The sequence below is a fragment of the Babylonia areolata genome, chromosome 17 (assembly GCF_041734735.1).
Source record: "Babylonia areolata isolate BAREFJ2019XMU chromosome 17, ASM4173473v1, whole genome shotgun sequence".
Classification (NCBI taxonomy): Eukaryota; Metazoa; Mollusca; class Gastropoda; order Neogastropoda; family Buccinidae; genus Babylonia; species Babylonia areolata.
In genome coordinates, this window is record NC_134892.1 from 13,500,575 (window position 1) to 13,525,574 (window position 25,000).

General features: G+C 43.3%; 1 protein-coding gene across 2 annotated transcripts in view; it reads left to right on the forward strand.

The window, feature by feature from the left end:
* LOC143291666 (uncharacterized) overlaps window positions 1-25,000 on the forward strand; it is a 120,584-nt gene that overhangs the window by 74,267 nt on the left and 21,317 nt on the right. For both annotated transcript variants that reach the window (XM_076601665.1, XM_076601666.1), the window contains exons 3-16: window positions 3,297-3,387; window positions 4,697-4,779; window positions 6,838-6,922; window positions 8,675-8,902; window positions 10,681-10,773; window positions 12,261-12,383; window positions 13,174-13,251; window positions 14,974-15,157; window positions 16,745-16,894; window positions 17,740-17,842; window positions 18,846-18,990; window positions 22,376-22,452; window positions 23,557-23,664; window positions 24,582-24,724. In XM_076601665.1, coding sequence (XP_076457780.1) covers window positions 3,297-3,387; window positions 4,697-4,779; window positions 6,838-6,922; window positions 8,675-8,902; window positions 10,681-10,773; window positions 12,261-12,383; window positions 13,174-13,251; window positions 14,974-15,157; window positions 16,745-16,894; window positions 17,740-17,842; window positions 18,846-18,990; window positions 22,376-22,452; window positions 23,557-23,664; window positions 24,582-24,724 — 1,691 coding nt within the window. The remainder of the gene's footprint in view (window positions 1-3,296; window positions 3,388-4,696; window positions 4,780-6,837; window positions 6,923-8,674; window positions 8,903-10,680; window positions 10,774-12,260; window positions 12,384-13,173; window positions 13,252-14,973; window positions 15,158-16,744; window positions 16,895-17,739; window positions 17,843-18,845; window positions 18,991-22,375; window positions 22,453-23,556; window positions 23,665-24,581; window positions 24,725-25,000) is intronic.

The following is a 25,000-nucleotide window of genomic DNA, read 5'->3' on the forward strand; positions in this document are numbered from 1 at the left end:
GATTCAGTATGTAGATTCTGCATGCGTAGAACCTCCTAGCTAATCTTGTAAATTATTGTTTCAGAAGGTTATGTGATATTACTGTTATGTCCATTTTGTGATATAACTGTTACGTCCGGTTTTGAGTTACAAGTGTTGTTATGGTCTGTATATGATGTGTGTGTTTTTCAGTAAGCATTTTGATGGCTTTAAAAAGGTGTTTATAAAAAAGAAAAAAATAATGGAGCTGTACATTCTTAGGACAGACAGTTGACTTTGTTCGATTGATGGAACATAAGATTAAGAGTCTGTGGTGTCAAACTATCTACAGTAACTGTTACATCATGTCATGTGTTCCAGCCAGCTAATTTTTGGCGAGCACATTTCATCACTGTGAATCTATGTTTTATCAGGACTTTGCTTTTATCATCAGTTTATCATATCATCATCATCATCATTGTTGACAAAGGTAGATGATGGTGGTGATGATGATGATGATGATTGCGGTTAGTATCTTGGGAAAAGAACTTTAGTTTGCTTCCTCATCCCCCCACCCACACCCCCCAAACCCCAACCCCCTTCCCTCCCCCCCCCCCCCACTTCCCCCCCATCCTCCACTGTCAGTTATTGCGGCTTTCCACTCCTGGAACAAAGGTGTATGATACTGTATTATTTTAGATATTGTTTCCCATTTCGCCAAGGTATTCTTGTTTTATTTATTTGTTTGTATTTTTGCTTTCTTTTCCTCCCTATCCCCTGTTGCACTTCTCGACTTGCATTTGCTGGAGTGGTGCCAAGCTGCAGCCAATAGCGTTTGAGGCTTAAAAAAAAAAAAAGAAAAAAAAAAAAGAGAGAGAAAAAGTCATGAAAGGTTGCCTTTTATCCTCACCCCCCAACCCCACTCTTTTTTTTTTCCCCCCCTTTCGTGATTGGATGAACCGGGAAAGGAGAAACAGCTTTTTGTACTGCCACCGCCATCATCATCATCATGGGCATCATCTTTGTCATCATTTTCTTGTCATGTTGATGACGATGATAATGCTTTAGACAACTGACAAGTATTGCAGCAGCTGCCTGCTGCTGCTCTGCTTCATGCTAACACAGTCCTCCTCTTTCTTATTACTGATAGTGTTCCTCATTCTCATCCTCCACTACCACTATGACTACTACTACTGTGACTACTAGACTACTATGATGATTATTACTGCAACGACTATGATGATGATGACTACTACTACTATTACTACTACTACTACTGCGGTACCTCTGCTGCCACCACCACACGTGCTGCTGCCTTTCTCTTCTACTGCTGTTGTTACTAACACTGCCCTTTCCTACACCACCACCACTACTACGACTACTACTGCTGTTGTTACTAACACTGTCCTTCCACACACCCTACACCACCACCACTACTACTACGACTACTACTGCTGTTGTTACTAACACTGTCCTTCCACACACCCTACACCACCATTGCCACTGCTACGATGACTACTACTGTTGTTACTAACACTGTCCTTCCCCACACCGTACACCACCACTACTACTACGACTACTACTGCTGTTGTTACTAACACTGTCCTTCCCTACATCACCACCACCACCACTACTACGACTACTACTGCTGTTGTTACTAAAACTGTTCTACATCACCACCACCACCACTACTACGACTACTACTGCTGTTGTTACTAAAACTGTTCTACATCACCACCACCACCACTACTACGACTACTACTGCTGTTGTTACTAACACTGTTCTTCCCCACACCTTACACCACCACCACTACTACGACTACTACTGCTGTTGTTACTAACACTGTCCTTCCCTACATCACCACCACCACTACTACTACGACTACTACTGCTGTTGTTACTAACACTGTCCTTCCCCACACCGTACACCACCACCACCACTACTACTACGACTACTACTGCTGTTGTTACTAACACTGTTCTTCCCCACACCCTACACCACAACCACCACCACTACTGCTACGACTACTACTGCTGCTGTTGTTACTGTCCTTCCCCACACCCCACACCACCACCACTACTACGACTACTACTGCTGTTGTTACTAACACTGCCCTTCCCCACACCGTACACCACCACCACTACTACTACTATGACTACTACTGCTGTTGTTACTAACACTGTTCTTCCCCACACCGTACACCACCACCACTACTACGACTACTACTGCTGTTGTTACTTACACTGTCCTACACCACCACCACTACTACTACGACTACTACTGCTGTTGTTACTAACACTGTTCTTCCCCACACCCTACACCACAACCACCACCACTACTACGACTACTACTGCTGTTGTTACTAACACTGTTCTTCCCCACACCCTACACCACAACCACCACCACCACTACTACAACTACTACTGCTGTTGTTACTAACACTGTCCTTCCCTACATCTTACACCACCACCACTACTACGACTACTACTGCTGTTGTTACTAACACTGTCCTTCACCACACCCTACACCACCACCACCACTACTACGACTACTACTGCTGCTGTTGTTACTGTCCTTCCCCACACCCCACACCACTACCACCACCACCACTACTACAACTACTACTGCTGTTGTTACTAACACTGTCCTTCCCTACATCTTACACCACCACCACTACTACAACTACTACTGCTGTTGTTACTAACACTGTCCTTCACCACACCCTACACCACCACCACCACTACTACGACTACGACTACTACTGCTGTTGTTACTAACTCTGTCCTTCCCCTCACCGTTCTTCCCCACACCTTACACCACCACCACTACTACTACAACTACTACTGCTGTTGTTAATAAGACTGTCATTCCCCACACCATACACCCCCACCACCTCTACTACTACTTAAACTGCTGCTACATCCGCTACTGCTGCTGTTGCTATTGCTATGCTGCTTCTGCTGCTGCTACTACTACTACTACTACTATCCGATTCCCTCTCCCACATAAAAACAAAAGAGTGGTGTTTTCCTGACTCAACCGATCACAAGAAAAAGAGAATGAGATGGAGCTGATAGATAAGAAGTACTACAACAGACTTTTTGCCAATGCTGAGAGGGTTCCCCCCCCACACACATACACACCCCCACCCCCCACCCCCCGCCCCGCATTTCCCCCCAACCCCTTGTTTCTGAAAGATCTATTTTGTTTTATGCTGGGGATAAGGATTGTTTTGTTCTTTTCTTTTCTTTTTTTTCCCCTCTGTGAGATCCTTGTGTTTTCTGTTCCTGGACGTTTGATTAAGTGTGAGGGTTTGTGGGTCTTGTGTGTTTTGCAGGAATGTGCCCTTGTCAGAAGATGAAGCACCGCAGAGGAAAGCCAGCTCTGGAACTGTACGCTCTGAGGGCGGACTGAGTCAGTACAGCAAGGTGAGTGTGTGTGTGCGTGTGTGTGTGTGTGTGCGTGTGTGTGTGTTTGTGTGTGTGTGTGTGCGTGTGTGCGTGTGTGCATGTGTATTTGTGCATATATATATTTTTGGATGTGTGTGTGTGTGTGTGTGTGTGTGTGTGTGTGTGGAGGGGCGGGGGAAGTGAGGGTGAAAAATGTGTGTGTGTGTGGAGGGGGTGAGGTGAGGGTGAAAGGAGTGTGTGTGCGTGTATGTATGGAGGGGGAGGGGAGTGTGAGAGGTGTGTGTGGAGGGGGAGGGGGAGAGGAGGGTGAAAGTGTGTGTGTGTGCGCGTGAGTATGCATGCATGTGTTCTTGAGTGTGTGTGTGTGTGTGTGATTGGGTGTGGGTGTGAGGGTGTGTGGTAAGTGAGTGCACGAGTGCGTGCGTGTGTGTGTGTGTGTGTCAGCATATGAATATATATGTGAGTTGGTGAGAGACTTACGTGTGATGGTGTGTGTGTGAGTGATTGAGTGAGTGTGTGTGTGTGTGTGTAAGAGAGAGAGTTTGCTTGTGTGTATGTGTGAGTGTGTTTGCGTCTGTTTGCGTGCGTGCGTGTGTGTGTGTGTGTGTGTGTGTGTGTGTTTGTGTGGATGCACAAATGTGTGCACATATGTATGAATGTGTTTGTGTTTGCGCATGTGTGTCTCTGTGTGTATATTCATCAGTTGTTGATAGACTTAATTGGTTCTGGTCAGGGATTCTGCATTAGTTTATTGTTTTTGTTTTCCTTCTCCTTTTTCATGTCCCTTTTCCCTCTCCTTCTTCTTTCAGCTCTCATTCTGTTCCTTCTCTCAGTCCTCTCCTCATTCACTTCCTACTCCTTCTTTCCATCTTCATCTTCTTTTTCTTTCCTGGTTATCGTCTTTTGTCATCTTGCGGTCCTCGCTGTTTTGATCGGCGTCATTGTTGCTGGTGATATTGTCCTTGTGTTGGTTATAATTGACAGCGTGAACAACACGGACAATAACAACCGGGAGAATACTGAAAAAGTGATGACGGTAATGAGATAACATTGTTTTCTACGTGTCGTGTTTCAGTTTGGTATGAATGGTAATGACAGCAGTGAAATAATGTTACTGTGTGTGCGTGTCATGTTGTGTTTCAGCGTGGGCATGTGATTTGTAATGACAGTAAATGAATAAGTGTGTGGGTGTGTGTGTGTGTGTGTGTGTGCGTGGGTGTGTGCGTGTGTGTGTGTGTGTGTGTGTGTGCGTGTGTGTGTGTGTGTGTGTTTGTTTGTGTGTGCGTGTGTGTGTTTGTGAGTGTGCGTGTGTGTGTGTGTGTTTCAGACGGGCATCTGGCATATCCATGACAGCACAGACAGCCTTCCGTCCTCCCACCGGGGCAGCATGCGCTCCAAGCACGCCTCCGAGTGAGTGCTGACATCATCACACTGATGATGATGATGATGAAGTTGATGACGACAGTGATGACAGTCGTGATGTTGATGACGATGACAGTGATCATAAAGACGACGACGATAGTGATGACAGTCGTGATGAAGACGATGATGTTGATTATGATGATGAAGATGATGGTAGTCATGATGAAGACAATGATGACGACAGTATGACAGCTGTGATGAAGACAGCGATTGTAATAATAGTGTGAGTGATTATGAAGACAATGACAATAGTGATGACAAGCTTGATGAAGACCATACTGATGAAGATGATGATGACAGTCGTCATGAAGATGATGATGAAAATGAAGTTGATGATGATGATGGTGATGAGGACAGTGATGACATGATAAAGATGATGATGATGTTGACAATGATGATGATGATGATGACAACATTATGACAATCATGATGAAGATGACGATGATAATGACAGTGATCATGAAGACAATGAGAACAGTGATGACAATCATGATAAAGATGACAGTGATGTTGACGACAAGGAAAATGTCTAATGATGATGAAGCCTATGATTATGATGATGATGATGATAACATTGATGATGTTGATGACAACGATGATGATGAAGATGAACAGTTGGGGATGAAGAAGGGAGAGGGAAGGAGGAGGAGGAGGGGTGGGGGGGAGGGGGTGCAGTGATGTGTGGTGTGAATAATTCTGAATGAGTAGCATAAATATTGAAATTATGGGTCAGATGGGAGGGAGGGTGTTGATTGATTTCAGCAGTACATTCAAGACTTATCCAAACCACTTTTTGTGTTTTTATGTGGTAAGAAGATGATGAAAACAGAGAGGATCATGATAATGGTGGTGATCATCATGGTGAAATGAAACTATGTATTGTATCAAGGACCAAGGACCAAGAATAGCCTTGAGATGGCCTTAGTGGTCGGCGAGGCTCTAAGCACCATAATTTCAAGGACCAAGACTGCAGAGATTATCTTGAGTCACAGAATCATAGCATTGCCACGGTGAAAATAATTGCAATAATTATTAGGATGATATAGTTAAGAAGACTGACACTTGTTGACAGTAGCAGTTGGGAATAGTCATCTTTTTTCACTCTTGGGAAATTGCGTATGTTTTCATTTTGACAGCTGATTCATAGATTTTTTTAAAAGATTTTTTTTCTTCCTGGCCATCTGTACCATTTCAGTGGCATTACTCCCACGCTGCTTATTCCAAGATCCCCCATACACAGCAACATTTGGGTTTGTCTGCTGAGGTATTCACAACACCAGCAGTCCACAGAAGGTAGGGAAGTATTTAGGACAGATGGCGTTGGGATGGTTTCCAGAGGCCAGCTAGCCCTCAAGGCTGCAGCACTAAGAGCCAGTGCAGTCTTGCCTCCTTATTTCAGTCATAGTCCTTCAGAAAAGACTAAGCTGTAAATGACTTCCCATTTCAATGGAGAAACCATTGATCCTACAGCTCTCACTTTGCTGTTGGCCCAGCTGTAAGCTTTAGTCAATCTGTGATAAAAGCTGAGCGTTGGGCTCCTTATTGACAATAATAATAACTTAATCTTGGAGTGAGACTGATCGATCGTCTCCTTTAGAGTGAAGAACCACCACTGTGCCCCTTGATGACAGTCCCCACTTGAATCTGCCAACACTGAAGACCTCGACAGGGCCTACTGACGATAAAAATCACGTTTTGTTGAGTGAGATCGAGTGAGTGTCCCCTCTAGATTGAAGAACCACCACCACATCCCTCCCAACACCAGACCCCCCTTGAATCTGCCGACACTGAAGACCTTAACAGGAACTCACCCCAAGCACGGAAGGTGGAGGATAGAAAATTGTTCTTGAAAGTCAGATTTATCTTGAATGTCTGAAGTGTTGTTTTGTTTTGGGGTGTATTTGGCACAGGACCACGTGAAGGAAGATGCTGTACAGAAATTAATCCACATGCACATTTATCTGGTTAGATACAGGGAGGATCTCTGACAGTGACACAGGAAGGGTGATTCATTAATTAGTTTAATCAATTTTTTATGTTTTACAGAAGCAGTCAAGAGTCGATCCGCTTTCCCAAGTTAGAGGACTGTGCCCACTTTCATTATGACTTTGTGGACTTCGGGCAGCTACAGGTGAGACAGTGAACTGTGAGAAACCCTTCGGATTCAGAAAATGTAGGGAATGCCTGTGCTTTCCTGAACATGGAGTATGGCTGCCTAAATGGTGGGATAAAGTGTGTTGTACATGAGAAATTGATTGTGAGAGTTGCTGCTTATGAATGCAGATGATGATGATGAATACCTGTGTGTGTGTGTGTGTGTGTGTGTGTGTGTAGGGGGGGGGGGGGTTATGTATTTGGTGTTCAGCAGAATTCATGAAATATCTTTTTCAAAAATTAAAAAGATTGAACATTTTAGTTCTTGGAGTAACTTTTTGTGTTCATTTTTGTTTTGTTTTCTCAGTATTCTTTTAAATTAGATATTATTTCTCTTGATCCAATGGTTTTTTATCTGTGTGGCTTATGCATCAGGTTTAATTGTCTTTTTTTTTTTGTCTTTTTTTCTTAAAAAAACAACAAAACAAAACAATTTTGTCCCTTGTACTGTCCCCAGGTGAAACTGTGTGGCAAGGACCGCTAGACGTTTTGTTTGTTTGCTTGTTTAATGGATAAATCTTAGCTATGATGACTTTGTGAACAGCCTGATGACTGCAAGACTTTAAAAAAAAAAGGGTGGGGGGGTAAATCTTAGCCATGTGAACAGCAACTCTTCTTTGTTCTCTTACCACAGATGAACCTGTGCAACCATGACCTACCTATGCGATGATGACCATGACAACTGTGTGACGATGACTGCAAGATTTTTTTAATAAAAAAATGTGTCAGTCTTAGCCATGACGACTCAGTGAGCACCATCCCTCCCTCCCCTCCCTCTTTCTACAGGTGAACCTGTGCAACGATGACCTACCTGTGTGTGTACAATGACTGCTAGACTTTTTTTTCTTAATGGGTAAATCTTAGCCATGACAACTCAGTGAACAACATCCCTCCCCTCTCCTCTTTCCACAGGTGAACCTGTGCCACGACGACACACCTGTGTGATGATGTCTGCTAGACTGTTAAAAAAAGAAAGAAAAAAAAAGGGTAAATCTTAGTCATGATGACTCAGTGAACAACATCTTTTCTTTCTTCTCTTTCCACAGGTGAACCTGTGCGACGAAGACCTACTTGTGCGACTGTGATTGCTAGACTTTTTTGTTTGTAAGTGGATAAATCTTAGCCATGACGACTCCGTGAGCAACTGCCATCCATCCATCCCTCCCCTCACTCTTTCCACAGGTGAACCGGTGCGACAATGACTATGACCTATCCGTGTGACAATGACTATGACGTACCTGTGCGACTATGACCTCTAGACTTTTTTTTTTTTTTTTTTCAAATGGATAAATCTCGGCCATGACAACTCAGTGAACAACATCTATACCTCCCCTCTCTTCTTTCCACATGTGAACCTGTGCGATGATGACTGCTAGACTCTTTTTTTTTTTTTCATGCGTAAATCTTAGCCATGATGACTCGGTGAACAACATCTGTCCCTCCCTCACTCTTTCCACAGTTGAACCTGTTCGACGATGACTGCAAGACATTTTTTTTTTTTTTTTTTTTTAATGGATAAATCTTAACTATGATGACTCATTGACCAACATCCATACATCCCTCCCATCACTCTTTCCACAGGTGAACCCATTCGACGATGACCTTCCTGTTCGACGATGACTGCAAGACATTTTTTTTTATAAATGGATAAATCTTAGCCATGACGACTCAGTGAACACCATCCATCCCTCCCCTCCCCTCCCCTCCCCACCCTCCCCTCTTTCCACAGGTGAACCTGTGCGACGACGACCGCGAGAACTACCGGCACAATGAGGTGGAGCAAGGGGAGGCCGCTCTCCTGGTGCGGGTGTCGGTCAACGACAAGGGCTGGACCGTACGGCGCTCCCTGTCCCACTTCGCCTCCCTCGACCGGCAGCTGCACCGCTGCATCTTCGACCGCAAGTTCTCCCAGCTGCCGGACCTGCAGGCCACCAACACCGACGTCAAGAACAGCCAGGTGAGGGGGGGCAGCGGTGTTACTGTGGGGTGGGCTGGGTTTGGGGGTGGGGGGTGGGGTTGGAAGGTGTTATCTTCTGTGTGAAGGTAGGTTGGAAGGGTGTTATCTTCCGTGTGAGGGGTTCTGCAGGGGGTGGGTAGGGGGTGGTGGAGTTGGAAGGTGTTATCTTCTGTGTGAGGGTAGGTCGGAGGGTATATCTTCTGTGTGACAGGTTCTGCAGGGGGTGGGTTGGGGGTGGGGGAGTTGGAAGGTGTTATCTTCTGTGTGGAGGTAGGTTGGAAGGTATTGTCTAACGTGTGAGGGGTTCTGCAGGGTATGTGTAGGGGGTGGGGGAGTTGGAAGGTGTTATCTTCTGTGTGAAGGTAGATTGGAAGGTATTATCTTCTGTGTGAGGGGTTCTGCAGGGGGTGGGTTGGGGGTGGGGGAGTTGGAAGGTGTTATCTTCTGTGCGAGGGTAGGTTGGAGGGTCTTCCGTGTGAGGGGTTCTGCAGGGGGTGGGTAGGGGATGAGGGAGTTAGAAGGTGTTATTTTCTGTGTGAAGGTAGGTTGGAGGGTATTATCTCCTGTGTGAGGGTAGGTTGAAGGGTATATCTTTCATGTAAGGGGTTCTGCAGGGGGTGGGGGAGTTGGAAGATGTTATCTTCTGTGTGAAGGTAGGTTGGAGGGTATTATCTTCTGTGTGAGGGGTTCTGCAGGGGGTGGGGGAGTTGGAAGATGTTATCTTCTGTGTGAGGGGTTCTGCAGGGGGTGGGTTGGAGGTGGGGGAGTTGGAAGGTGTTATCTTCTGTGTGAGGGTAGGTTGGAAGGTATTGTCTAACGTGTGAGGGGTTCTGCAGGGTATGTGTAGGGGGTGGGGGAGTTGGGAGGTGTTATCTTCTGTGTGAAGGTTGGTTGGAAGGTATTGTCTTCCGTGTGAGGGGTTCTGCAGGGGGTGGGGTGGGGGAGTTAGAAGGTGTTATCTTCTGTGTGAAGGTAGATTGAAGGGTATATCTTCCGTGTGAGGGGTTCTGTAGGGGGTGGGGGAGTGAGAAGGTATTATCTTCTGTGTGAAGGTAGGTTGGAGGGTATATCTTCCGTGTGAGGGGTTCTGCAAGGGGGCGTGGGTTGGTTAGAAGGTGTTATTTTCTGTGTGACGGGGCCCTGTGGGGAAGTTGGAAGGTATTATTTTCAGTGTTTGGGGGCCAAATTGAGGTTTAAGGGTATTATCGGCCCTGTGTGTGTGTGTGGGGGGGGGGGGGGGGGGGGGGGGGGGGGGAATTGGAAGGTGTTGTCTTCTGATTAAGGCGTACTATGGTAGGTTGGAGAGTATTATCTTCTGTGTGCGGGGGGGGGTGGGAGGAGTTGCGCCTACACACAGACACATGCACACATATGCATACATAACGCACACACATGGGCACAGACTCATACACATATACATACATACGCACACACATACGCAAAGACACAGATAAGTGTTGGTGTGCATTTCTGTTCCCACATACATACATAGACACACACACACACACACACACACACACACACACACACACACAGATAAGTGTTGATGTGAATACATGTGCACACACACACACACACACACACATGTACACACATACATGCGCGCATACACATGCATACACACATACACACACAAAGAAACAAAGACAACTCACAGTCCCCCCCCCTCTCCCCACCCACACACACTTACAAAGAAAGAAATATTTTGAAACTAACAAGAAAAACAAAACAGATCCTGCCCAACTAAAGTGAACCGTACACACCTGCCTGTTATCCAGGAGGTGGAGCAACTTCTTCACGGTTACCTGAAGAGATTCTCTGAGCTGGCCGGCACCATGATCAACTGTGGCTCCATTCTCAACTGGCTGGAGGTGAGAGACATCATCGCCATAATTATGATGAATATGAAGGTTAAAGGTCCCATGGCCTTATATGCACCTCGGGGGCAGTGAATTCTTTTTTTTTTTTTTTGCTGCCCCATCATCTGTACCGTTTCAGTGGCATTACTCCCACGTCGCTCATTTAGATTCCCCCATACACGGCCACACCTGGGTTCGTCTGTCGCAGTTCCAGCCACGTCGGCAGTCCGCAGGGAACCGTCGATGTTAGGTCGCCAGGAGGCCACACACCAGAGGAGACCCTGCACTGCTGCTGAGTCACTTCAGCGGTGTTCAGTGGTGCCTGTTCTGTTTTAACGTACTTAGGACACCACCTACTAAGCCCCCTACTAACGACAATAATGGCTTAGTCGCGGAGCCAGACGGAGTGAGCTCCCCCCCCAGAGTGGAGACAGCCACCACATCCCTCGAACAACAGCCCCCCCATGAATCTGGGGGCAGTGAATTCTGATCCACCATGTCTGGAGCTCAGCATAGGATAGGTCGGAGCCAGTCTTCTCATTCTGCCATTTTAACTCTCTCCGGATGATGGAATGCGTGAGCATTCCTACATAAAATGGAGTGATGGCCAAGAGGTAGCGCAGCCGCCAAGAAGCGAGAGAATCTGAGCACGCTGGTTTGAATCACGGCTCAGCCGCCGATATTTTCTCCCCCTTCACTAGACTTTGAGTGGTGGTCTGGATGCTAGTCATTCGGATGAGACGATAAACCGAGGTCCCGTGTGCAGAATGCACTTACTGCACGTAAAAGAACCCACAGCAACAAAAGGGTTGTTCCTGGCAAAATTCTTGTAGAAAAATCCACTTCGATAGGAAAAACAAATAAAACTGCATGCAGGAAAAAATACAAAAAAATGGGTAGTGCTGTAGTGTAGCGACACGCTCTCCCTGGGGAGAGCAGCCTGAATTTCACACAGAGAAATCTGTTGTGATAAATTACTCCATTACTGATCAGAAGTGAAGCATCATCATGATGATAATGGTGGTGATGATGATGGTGATAGTGATGATGATGGAATCTGAAGAGATTCTTTTGAGCTGGCAGGTGCCTTGATAATTGTGGCTCCATCCATAATTGGTTACAGGCAAGACAGATACAATATGATGATGGTGGTAATGATGACAATAATGGCTGATGTGATTTGATGATGGTGATAATGATGACAGCAATGGTGATGATGATGATTTTGGTAATCATGACAGCTGTCATGATGATGATGATGGTAACAATGATGACAGTTAAGATCGATATGATGTGATGATGGTGATAAAGATGAAATCATCAGTTATTGATGTGATATGATGATGGTGAAAATGATGACGGCAGTGATGATGATGATGTTGACGTCCGGTGGAAAGGTTCTTTGAGTCAGTTGGCATGTTGATCACCTGAGTATAGAGTTTAGGCAGTGTTGTAGCGACACAGTTGTTCTATATATGTTTTTGCTGTATGATTGACAGATGGACAATCGAGGTAATCGACTGCTGGCTGTGGATGATTCTGGAATCAACACACCAGCCATTGCTGCAGCTCATGCCATCAAGCGGTACACTGCACAGGCTGCTGATGAAATATCCTTACAGGTGTGTGTGTGTGCGTGTGCACGTGCATGTGCACGTGTACATGTGTGCGTGCACTTGTAAGTGTGTGCGTGTGTTCTGTATGTGTGTGTGCGTGTATTTGGGTAGAGGGTATGTGTTTGGGTGTGTTTGTTTATGTGTTGGGGTGGTGCGTGTGTGTGTCTGTGTGTTTTGGTGTAGAGGATGTGTGAGTGTATTTGTTGGGGTAGAGGGGGTTTGCATGTGGGTGGGTGTGTTTATGTGTTGGAGTGGAGGGCGTGTGTGTGAGTACGTGTGGGTTGGGGTGGAGGGGATTTTTGTGTGGATGGGTTTGTGTTTGTTGGGAGTGTTTGTGTGTGTGTGTGTGTGTGTGTGTGTGTGTGTGTGTGTGTGTGTTGGAGTTTGTGTGTCTTTTTATATATGCACCAGCGTGAATGGGTGTGGGTTTTTTTTTAATTGTGCATGTGTTTATGAAAAGGATTGCGTTAGTGTACATACATTTATATGTTAATGGTTTATGTTTGGGTAAATGTGTATACAGGTTTAAAAAATACCATCTAATTTGAGGGGTATTAGTTGTGTGTGCATCTCTCTGTGTTTCCGTCAGATGGTGTATATGTTTTATGTACAAGCTTCCAAGCTCTAGCCTGTTGTGAACATACACTTCTGTTCAGTTTGTTGGGGGAAAAGTGTGGGGGTGGGGAGAGGGGGTGGGGGTGGAATCTAGCAACATAAATTGTCAACAGTTTTATCCACACCTGTCACTCAACTGTAGTTTGAGTTACGCTTCACCTGTGTGTGTCGTCTTCCTCAGGTGGGAGACATCGTGTCTGTGATCGACATGCCACCGGCGGAGGACACCATCTGGTGGAGAGGGAAGCGAGGTTTTGAGGTGAGTAGAGGGGAGTGGAGTCTGGGTGGATGTGTGACAGGTAACTGTAAGTCTGAGTGGATGTGTGACAGGTAACTGTAAGTCTGTGTGGATGTGTGACAGGTAACTGTAAGTCTGAGTGGATGTGTAACAGGTAACTGTAAGTCTGGGTGGATGTGTGACAGGTAACTGTAAGTCTGGGTGGATGTGTGACAGGTAACTGTAAGTCTGAGTGGATGTGTAACAGGTAGCTGTAAGTCTGATTGGATGTGTGACAGGTAACTGTAAGTCTGATTGGATGTGTGACAGGTAACTGTAAGTCCGTGTGGATGTGTAACAGGTAACTGTAAGTTTGGGTGGATGTGTAACAGGTAGCTGTAAGTCTGAGTGGATATGTGACATGTAACTAAGTCTGGGTGGATGTGTAACAGGTAACTGTAAGTCTGAGTGGATGTGTAACAGGTAACTAAGTCTGGGTGGATGTGTGACAGGTAACTGTAAGTCTGTGTGGATATGTGACAGGTAACAGTAAGTCTGTGTGGATATGTGACAGGTAACTGTAAGTCTGGGTGGATGTGTGACAGGTAACAGTAAGTCTGTGTGGATATGTGACAGGTAACTGTAAGTCTGTGTGGATATGTTACAGGTAACAGTAAGTCTGGGTGGATGTGTGACAGGTAACTGTAAGTCTGGGTGGATGTGTGACAGGTAACTGTAAGTCTGAGTGGATGTGTGACAGGTAACTGTAAGTCTGAGTGGATGTGTGACAGGTAACTGTAAGTCTGAGTGGATGTGTGACAGGTAACTGTAAATCTGAGTGGATGTGCGATAAGGAACTGTAAGTCTGAGTGGATGTGTAACAGGTAACTGTAAGTCTGAGTGGATGTGTGACAGGTAACTGTAAGTCTGGGTGGATGTGTGACAGGTAACTGTAAGTCTGTGGATGTGTGACAGGTAACTGTAAGTCTGAGTGGATGTGTAACAGGTAACTGTAAGTCTGAGTGGATGTGTGACAGGTAACTGTAAGTCTGAGTGGATGTGTGACAGGTAACTGTAAGTCTGGGTGGATGTGTGACAGGTAACTGTAAGTCTGAGTGGATGTGTGATAAGGAACTGTAAGTCCGAGTGGATGTGTAACAGGTAAATGTAAATCTGGGTGGATGTTTGACAGGTAACTATACTATTGACGAGAAAATGTACCTTACATGAAACTGATTGAGAACCAGTGGGTTTTTTTATGTTTGAAACTTTATTCTAGTGCTCAACATTGTCGTATAAAGTCCTCTGTATTCTGCTGAATTATGAAGCAAGATAGTTGAGCCGTTATTTATGTTTCACATGTTGTTGTCGATATTGTTTGTCATTTCGATTGGAAAAACAAATGGGTGGCGCTGTAGTGTAGCGATGCGCTCTTCCTTGGGAGAGCAGCTTAAATTTCACACAGAGAAATCTGTTGTGATAAAAATAAATACAAATACAAATACAAAATACAAATTTTACACACAAACATTTATCGTGACAATGAGTGAAAATGCAAAACAAGAAAAAGAAAGCAACAACTAACCATTTTGTTTTTTTGTTCTTTCTGTGTCTTTTTATTTTTTGTTTGAAAGGCATCCCATGTTTTACACAACAAACATCTGTTGTGACAAAGAGTAATAATGCAACACAAGAAAAAGAAAGCAACAACTAATGGTTTTGTTGTCTTGTTTTTATTATTCTATTTTATTTTATTTTTTCCAGGTTGGATTCTTCCCCAGTGCCTGTGTGGAGGTGATCATCGGTGATAAAGTCCCGTCGTCCATGGCGACAGTGATGCCGGTGACAGGGTCGCTAAGCACGTCCATTCACGGTGGCACCTTGACGCCCCTGTCCACTCCAGCTGTCACTCGCAAACCGTGTGAGGTGGATGAGGAGACTGCCAGCAGTGAGTACTGGAGTGTTTTGTGGGCTTTTTGGTGTTTTTTTTTGGGGGGGGAGGTGGTTGTAATGTCTACATGTTTCATATCAGTGTATTTGTGTAAACAGACATTGCAATAAAATTGATTATTGGTAACCCGGGCAATTGAAGAACCTGTATATTCTTGACACTGAACAGTTTCAGTTTCAGTAGCTCAAGGAGGCGTCACTGTGTTCGGACAAATCCATATACGCTACACCACATCTGCCAAGCAGATGCCTGACCAGCAGCGTAACCCAACGTGCTTAGTCAGGCCTTGAGAAAAAAAACAAAAACAGATGGCATTAAAACAGTTTGCAGCTCAACATTATTTAGATTTTGTGTGTGTGTGTGTGTGTGTGTGTGTGTGTACTGTACCTTTGGGTATAGAATATGTGTGTGTGTGAATGTGTCTGAGTGTGTGTGTACCAAACCTTTGGCTATAGATTGGTGCATTTTGCTGCAGTAGATATGTGTATTATATGCGTTATGAATATATGATTATTCATTCATGCTGATAGAAGTGTTGTGTTTACTTAATTGACTTCAGTGTTGTGAGTTTAGTTTTGTTTCTTCTTCCCGTTTTTGTTTTGGTTTAATGTGTGTGTTTGTGTGTGTGTGATTGTGTGTGTGTGTGTGAGTGTGATGTTAAGTGATAGTTTAGATTTATTCCTTTGGAACGACATGCAATACCTACATCCCAGCTGTCATGCCCTTTTTTCTTTTTCTTTTTTCAAAAGAAAGAGAAAGGGATATTTTGATTCTCATAAGACAGGATTGAGTGACGTGAACATAGGTTACAACGCAAACCAACATGACAAAGTGACATGTTTCGACCCAAGGTGATTCTACAGGCAAAACAGTAAAAGATACAAATGAACACAAACACTGTAGATTTAGCTGAACATGTGTATATGGTGGTGGTGGGTTTTTTTGTTTTTTGTTGTTGTTTTTTTTTGTTCGTTTTCTGTTTTTGATGCTGCTTTTGGAAAGTTTTAACTTTGGTTTGTTCAACTTTTAATGAAGGTGTTTTTGGCATCACGTTGCTGGAAAACCTTGCTACGCTTTTAGAGTGAAGAATTGAACCCAGACCCTCACAGACACTGTATTGGACATATGAGCGTCTTAATCGTTCTGCCACTTGCTTCCTGAGAGTGGGAATGAGCAGAAAGATGGTGCCTGGTGTTACCAAACACAAGAACAAAAAGAAAGCGGAATGCTTAATATATGCTTTTATCATCTCCAGTTAGAGAAACTTTGTTGAATGTGTGTTGATTTCAGTGACGTTATTTGTTGTTTGGTGTCATATACTGTACCATGTCAAACTGATGCAAACTAGGCCTATCGGTTTGCTCTGCTTGGCCAAATTTCGCGCGGCTAACAGTGAAAAGACGCCCTTTCTTGCCCGGTCCTCTTAGCCAATCACAACGCCTCTAAAAGCTATAAGCGCTGAATCATTCCTTTGGCCAAGGCTCTCCACGCCATCTTGTCAGGTTTTCGCTCTGTCTCGTCTTACGCTTTTTATGTATCACCAAACATGGAGTATAATACAAACTCCTCCTTTTGCTGTGCCAGTGCTTCGCAAGCATGGGAAGCTGATGTCGGTGCTGCGGACGTTCTTCACCAACCGGCCCCCCCGCAACCAGCTGAAGCAGTCGGGCATCGTGAAGGAGAGGGTGTTCGGCTGTGACCTGGGCGAGCATCTGCTCAACTCGGGCCATGATGGTGAGTTTGTGGAAGTGTGGGTTTTGAGGGTGGAGCCGGGGGGTGTGTGGACTGGTGGGTGTGTAGTGGGTGGGGTGTGTGTGTGAGAGAGAGAGCGAGAGAGAAAGAGTGAGTGTGTGTGTGAGAGTGAGTGAGTTGAGTGTTTGTGTGAGTTACGGAGTGTGTGTTTATGTGAGAGAGAGAGTGTGTGTGTGAGTGAGTGTGATTGTGTGTGATGTATTTCCTGAGTGTGTTTGTGTGTAGTGTGTGAGAGAGAGAGGGAGAGACAGTGTGAAAGTGAGAATGTGTGTGTGTTCGTTCTTTAGTTTAACGTCTTTTCACTGCAAGTGAGAGATGATAAACTGAGGTACCATGTACAGAATGCACTTCACACATAGCATGCACTTTGCACACGTAAAAGAACCCATGGCAACAAAAGGGTTGTACCTGGCAAAATTCTATATAGAAAAATCCACCTACAGAAGAAAACAACTACACTTGCAGGCAGAAGAAAAGAAAAACAAAAGTAGAACTGTAGTGAAGTGATCTCACTGGGGAGAGCAGCCTGAGTTTCATACTGAGAAATATATTGTAACAAAAATTAAGACAGTACAGTACGGTACAGTACAGTACAATACAGTACAGTACAGTGCAGTGTAAGACAGTACAAAGCAATCAAATACAATATAATACACTCAGTACACAACACAACACAACACAACACAATATGACACACTCTGCAGACTGTTTTCATACTAATGAGATTCGGCATTACCGGAGAGTCGCTTGGGTGGTGCTCTGTAGTTCCGTCTTGTTGTATGTATATTCATCACTTATTTATGTATTTATTTACTTTTGTCCTACAGTTCCAGTGGTGCTGAAAAGTTGTGCGGAAGTGATCGAGCGTTATGGAATTGTGGACGGCATTTATCGCTTGTCTGGCATCACGTCTAACATACAGAAGTTGAGGTCAGTTTGTGAGGCTGTTATGGTATGTAACTGTGTATGTATGTGTGTGTGTGCAGTTTGTGTGTGTGTGTGTGTGTGTGTGTGTGTGTGTGTGCATGTGCATAAGCTTGTGTTTGTGTGGAATAAGAACATGAAATCAGTTGATACTGATTTGTTTGATTTCCAAATGGATAAATAAAGATGTATTGTGCCTTATATGTGTTTTATGTTCTGTGAATTTTTTTCTCATTTTCGTTTTCTTTTCCATCTACAAGATCGGTTGTTTTTTGTTTGGTTTTTTTTTGGTTGTTATTTTTATTACATAAAATCTGGTCATGTGATGAGGTTTTGCTGATGGTGTAAAAGTCTTTGTTTTTATTTTTGGTCATGAAAGGGGGGGCATTTGTTGGTAAAGATTCTCTGCTTCTGGATTTGTACAATAGAAAGTTTTGCAAAGGAAAATGGTTCAGACGACATTATCTGCCACTGCAGCCTAGCAGATGTGATTGAACATATATATGGATTAACCGGAACGCTGCGATGCTTTCTTGAGAAACTGAAACTGTGTCAAAATCATTGTGTGTGTGTGTGAAGAGCGAGACAAATTTCACAAAACAAAACATCAAAAAAGACGTCACAAACTGATGTAAACAATGTCAGATTTAAGAATCAGGTGACGAAAACGTCCCGGAAGGCTTCAACAAACAGCAAACATGCATGAAAATAACATTCCTCATGCATAAATGGTAGGCAGATAGAGAGGAAATTGTTGATATAACTTATCTGAAAAATGGCGGCCATTGTTAATGATTATTTGCCTCCTGCCGGGAATGGTGTTTCACTGGCTAGCAGATGGCGGTCTAACGGTGAGACGTCTTATCATTGAGTTGCCGCGAAATTATTTTGGCAGAGAGGTGCAAACAGATAGGCCTGGTTTGCATGAGTTTGACATGGTACAGTTTATTTAACGAAACTGGGAGTGTGTAATACAAACTCCTCATTGTGTGTGTACGTGCTGAAACAGGGTGGCGTTTGATGAGGATGAGGTGCCGGAGCTGTTTGAGGCGACGTACCTTCAGGACATCCACAGCATCAGCTCCCTGCTCAAGATGTACTTTCGTGAGCTGCCCAACCCTCTGCTCACCTACCAGCTCTATGATAAGTTTGCTGTGAGTATTTTTTGTTTGTTTATTTGTTTTTCCTTTCTCTAATTTCATGTCTTTTTTACTTGTGTGTGTGTGTGTGTGTGCATGTGTTTGTGTGTTTGTGTGTGTAAACGCTTGAGTGTGTGTGTGCATGTGTGTGTGTGTGTGCGTGAGAGAGAGAGAGAGAGAGAGTAGGTCGGTCCGCGGCCACTGTGGCTGTGGTTAACAGCGCAGTCCAGACCCATAATTTGACCATTTTCAACTCGCTCGTTTCACTACCAAACTTAATTAAATGACACCAATCTTATACTGGAATAAAGTTCATTCTTTCATCTATCTTCCTGTGGTATTTGTTTTTATCATTCGAGTCAAACTGGTATGTGCCGGGCGTTTAAACACAAAGGGTGTCGCGTCGATTTTTACTGCGGTGACAGACTCCGCCGTGCTTGCCGCGCGAGCAGAATAACATGTGTGTCACTCGATCGTTTCGCGCTGCATTGTTTGGCCATGTATAAATTTAGAAACTATGTCACTGGCAAGCCAGGATTCTCAAGTTTAGATTTGCTAGAAATTTGTTGGGGTTTTCACAGAAAGTAGATCTGAAAGTCGCAGCGAAAGTGTGAGACTGATGTTTGCGACCCTATAACATACGAACCAGTGTTTCAAATCACGAGCAAATTACAAGAAAAGAAAGTTTAAACTATGCACTTTCAAGTGCAATTCATGGCTTTTATATAAAGAAAGAGTCTCGAACGCGCTTTGGAAGAAAAACGAGTGACCGATTTCGGATCCCGCAACGCTGCTCGACCATGGCGGCGATTGAAGCCGTCTGCTCGTCATCATCGTTTGAAGAATGGAAAACACGCCAACTTACAGGTTTGTAAGCAAATTTTTTTTCAATATGTTTATTTTGAAAATAAATGTAAATCATATTTTTTAAATATTTTTGTGGGTTTGGATGAATCCTAACAACTTTGCTTCAGCAGTGTTGATGTGTAACTGGGAACAGTAACGCTTCGTCAGTCACGTTATTTTTTTTAGCACAATTATGATCTTTTATTCAAAAATTTACCGCGATCGACAGCTGTATCTAGAAGATGAAGTGTCAGATTATTCAGTAATTTTTTTGTTGTACAAGGGTTTTGAGTTAGTGAGAGCGGATTGATGGTTTAATATTGTGACCGACGTCGGACAGCATGGGAACACGTGTATCTTTCCACTTCTGTTCTGGTCATCAAACGCCAAGACAATTTCACGCGCGCGCGCGCGCGTGTGTGTGTGTGTGTGTGTGTGTGTGTGTGTGTGCGTGCGTGCGTGCGTGCGTGCGTGCGCGCATTAGTATGTATCTTATATACTAAGAGTGTATGCACAGAGTTAGTGTCTGTTGAACTGATGTAGCATGCATACATGAGGTTGCCTGAGTATGGATTAGTTAGTGTGTGTGTGTGTGTGTGTGTGTGTGTGTGTGTAAATGATTTAAAGAATAATTAACTTATATGATTAGTAAACATGAAATAAGTTTAAGATATGTTGTTACATAAAACTTACATCAATTTAAGTGAAACCATTACAGTGGAGTAGTAATGAAATTAGTAGATCATGTATCAGTGCACATTCATCACACACTCATGCACACACACATATAAATGATATATATGCAAAAGCATCTATGAAATGAAAAAAAAAAAGTATTTTAAAGCATTAGAGCTGTCTCAAATTTCATGCCTGTGTATTTCAGATGATGATCAGTATAAAGCCTTAAGGGCGACTGTTGCACACAGTGGACGAAGAAGACCACCATCAGCACCCAAGGTTCCATCCAACAACAAACTCTTGATGCAGTTAAATATGTTAAAGCATCAAGAAAACAAAACCTGGGGGGAAATGGAACATTTTCTACACAAATTGTTCCCAGAGTGTACCTTTCCACGTGTGGTGTCAATAGTTAAGGAATTCAGCAAGTGTGAAACGATCAGTGGTGCTGAATGTTTTTTACAAGAAAGGAAAGATTCATGCATCTTCCCTGGCCCCTCCTGTCAGAAGTTTGGAATTACACGTGCAGATCTTTTGAAAGGAACTGTAGAGGACTGTGAGGCTTTACTCAGTTGTCCTATTGGTCTTGTGTCTGAAGTATGTCACTTAGCTAGGATATTGAGGATAAAGGATGCAACATTGCATAAATGACACCTGGTCAGAGATTTGCCACCAACCCAACAGCTCAAATTAAAACTGGGGAGGCTCAGAGCAGATGAGGCTCGCCTGCGTAAAAACAGAAGTAAACCAGGGGGAGTAGAACTTCCTTTTGAAAGTGCAGAGGTCATCAGAGACAGCAGGAAGAAGCAAAAAAATGTCAGCTACCTCCTACTTCAGACCCAGAGCCAGCATGCAGCAAAGAAAAAAATGAGGACATTATCACACAGGAACTAAGAACAACGACAGAGGAGGTGTCATTTCTTAAAGCAAAACTGAGTGAAAAAGAAAGGGAACTGCAAATCAAGGATGCTGAAATGACTGGACTTCTGTTATGTCAAATATGCACATTTACAATTACTCTGGTGATATCTGACAGCATAGTATCATCATGATTGTAAAAAACTTGCTCATTTGTTACTAAAAACCATATACTTTGTGACTGTTTTCATTGTTATTTGCATTTCTGATAGCATAAAGTCTTCCAAAAAACTGTATTCTACATGCTTTTCTGAACATGCACATATCTGAAATGTTTTTGTAGCTTGAAAACTTTCTGAGATATCAGCATTATAAGTCAGCATGTTATCACTGTGAAATCAGGCCATTCGACACTTGACAAAACTGAATATTTTGCTATTTTGAAGGCACTGTCTCTCTCTAAGCATGTTCTTGAGTAGGCCAGAAAAAATTCAGCATAAACTAGGTATTGGTGGAACCAAGTACAGCAAAGAACAATGTGGTAAGTCTTCATCTTAAAATTTTATGACAGTCTAAAAATAGCAATTTGTTAAATCTGTCAAAACGCGTCATTTTTGCACATTTTTAGACGCCGTTTTCTTAAAAACTACTGGGTATAATGCAATGAAAATTTGCATGTGAACTTAGTTTTTTATGTTCTTTCCAATGGTGTAATTAGTTTTTAGATATGTTGAATTTCAAAATTTAAGTGGTCCTACCTAGAGAGAGAGAAGATATAAAGAAAGGATGAAATAGAAGAGGGGAATCAACAACCTGTCAGTACTAAATTTGAAATTTGAGTGTCAGTTAATTGAAAAGAAAATCAGTGCAGTGATGCCTGTAGCCTACATCACACTACAGGAACATTCCAATTGAGCTATGTAATAGGGATCCAGCAATTTATTAACTGAATTTTTTTTTTTTTTAAATACCCTATGTTTTATTTCCTGACTTGTAATATTGTTTGGTGTGTGTTCAGGAGGCTGTAAGGGACGAAGACAACAAGCTGCTTCGTATCCATGACGTCGTGCAGCAGCTGCCACCGCCACACTACAGGTAACTTTCCTGTGGAACTAACGGTTATCAGTCAATACAGGTGACTTGACAGTTCAGTCATGCAGCAGGTAACTTTCCAGTTACAGTTAGGATCTCACCTGAAAATCCAAAAGCTCAGGACATATGTCTTAGCTCAGTTTTCGAAAAGCATTTTCGAAATCTATGGGACAAATTGTGTAGACGCTTAAGAAAGTTATTATTATTGTACTTGACTTTTCTGGTATAACAACAGTATGGATTGTTATTGGTAAGATTTACAGAACTGAAATAAATAAAATGCATTTTTTCAAGGTGATATCTTTTGTTAGATTTGAAACTGAAAGCATTCTCATAGGTTTTAGACTGAAAAGAATCTCATTTCTACTGGTTTGATCAGTTGACTGGCTGCTATGCCCACGTGACTATTCTCTTTTGCTGGTGTGTGACCATAGGGATGTCTTGGTTTATCTATGTCCACCTGTCCGGAGCAGTCTGGAATAGAAAGTCCTACCTGTCCCACCACCCCTCCACTCCCCCCTTTCAGCATTAGGCGTAAGAGCCAGTTCTGTGTGTCAGCTGATACACTGCTCAAACAGCTTTTTTTTTTCTCCCATTGCAAAGAAGGTTCTTTTCTTTTCTTTTCATACAATACAATTCAACACAATTCACATCAAGCACATAATGAATCAATAACATTTGACATTCAGTGAAGTCATCACCTCTGATGATAACATTAGGTAATGACTATGGTGCACATGATCATGAGTTAACATCACCAGTGTAGGATTTGCCTTCATATAATCAGAATGTTGAAATGCAATGTTATCATAACCTGCAAGCCTAACTCATTAGTTAATGCAAGGGTTTTTCTTTTGTATACCCCCCTCCCTCCCAACCCCTTTACACTCTCTAAGCCATGAACTGCCAATGTCCCACACAGTCCTGTCACTTTCTGTTTTCTATTTATTTTTTTTAAATTACTCACAGCTCTAGTTATCATCTTTATTTTTATTTTGTTTTTTGGCATGGTTATGGAAAATGCCATCACAGAGTTTTTATCTTTGCAAGACTCAGTGTGATACTAGGAGTAAATTTCATTGTTTTCCTTGCATGTAATTTTTTCAGGACTCTGGAATATCTGATGAGGCATTTGGGGCGTGTGGCCAGCCATGCGTTAGAGACAGGCATGCATTCCAAAAACCTGGCCATTGTCTGGGCTCCCAACTTGCTCAGGTGTGTGTGTGTGTGTGGTGTGTGTGTGTGTGTGTGTGTGTGTGTGTGTGTGTGCAGGAGTCAGTGCTCCTGTTTGTACATTTACATATATATTGTGGTATGTTCATTACAGATATATGCCGGGACATGAAATTATTTTTCCTCCGGGATTTTGTTTCTAATTGATTTGTCCATGGCATATTAGCCTATCATTGCTTCATAGAATCACTCTTGTCTTACCTGTCTTCTGTCCTTTATGTTTACACCCTTTCCCATTCTCTCAGATCTTCTGGAGAAAAGCTCCTTAAAGTCCCCTAGATGTCTTTAAAGATATTTAGTCAAAGGGCCTCTCAGTATGAATGTCACAGTGTCAGGAATTCTCTTTCTCTGCATCTCTGTCCTCTGTCCTCTTTCAGAATAAATTTCGAAACCTGTCTGTTCAACAAGGCTTGTGGATGTGGTGAAGCACAGTCACCCCCCTCAACTCCCCCCCTCCTTTCAGTTCCATCCTCTGTTAAATTCTCCATGTAGTGTGAGTGCTTGTCGGTGAATGCCTGCTCTGTGTGTGTGTGTGTGTGCGCGTGTGTCTGTTGTGTGCGTTTGTTTTGCGGTGCCAACACATGCGTTTGTGCATGGGGCTTATTTTCAATATCATCATCGTGTTCATGGAACTGGAGCAGAGTGGATAAATACTATATATTATCTTCATCTTCATGATGATGATGATGGTGATGATGATGATTGTTCTTGTGTTGTTGTTATTATTAGTTATTATAACTATTATTATCATTGTTAATGTTACTGTTATTGTCAGGTCAAAGGAATTGGACCTGGATGGATAAGTACGATAGTATTATCATCATTATTTGTGGTAGTTGTATTATTATTATTATTATTATAATTATTATCATCATTATGATTATCATGATGACGATCAGGTCGAAGGAACTGGAGCTGGGAGGTGGAGCGGCAGCACTGCAGGGTGTGGGGATCCAGGCCGTGGTGACGGAGTGTCTCATCTGTTACTGCGACCTCATCTTCAACGATAAGATGCCCTCCTACAACTCTCCACACCTGCACAGTAAGTCTGTGTGTGTGTGTGTGTGTGTGAGAGAGAGAGAGGTGTGAGAGACCCTGAGGTTATTCTGAATGCCCTCCTACAACTCTTCACAACTGAACAATAGATTTGCTTGTGTGTGTGTGTGTTTGCATGCATGTGTGCATGAGTGTCAGTGTGTGTGTGTGTGTGTGTGTGAGAGAGAGAGTCTGATGTTATTCTGAATGCCCTCCTACAACTCTCCACAACTGAACAGTAAATTTATGTTATTTTGTGTGTGTGTGTGTGTGTGTGTGTGTG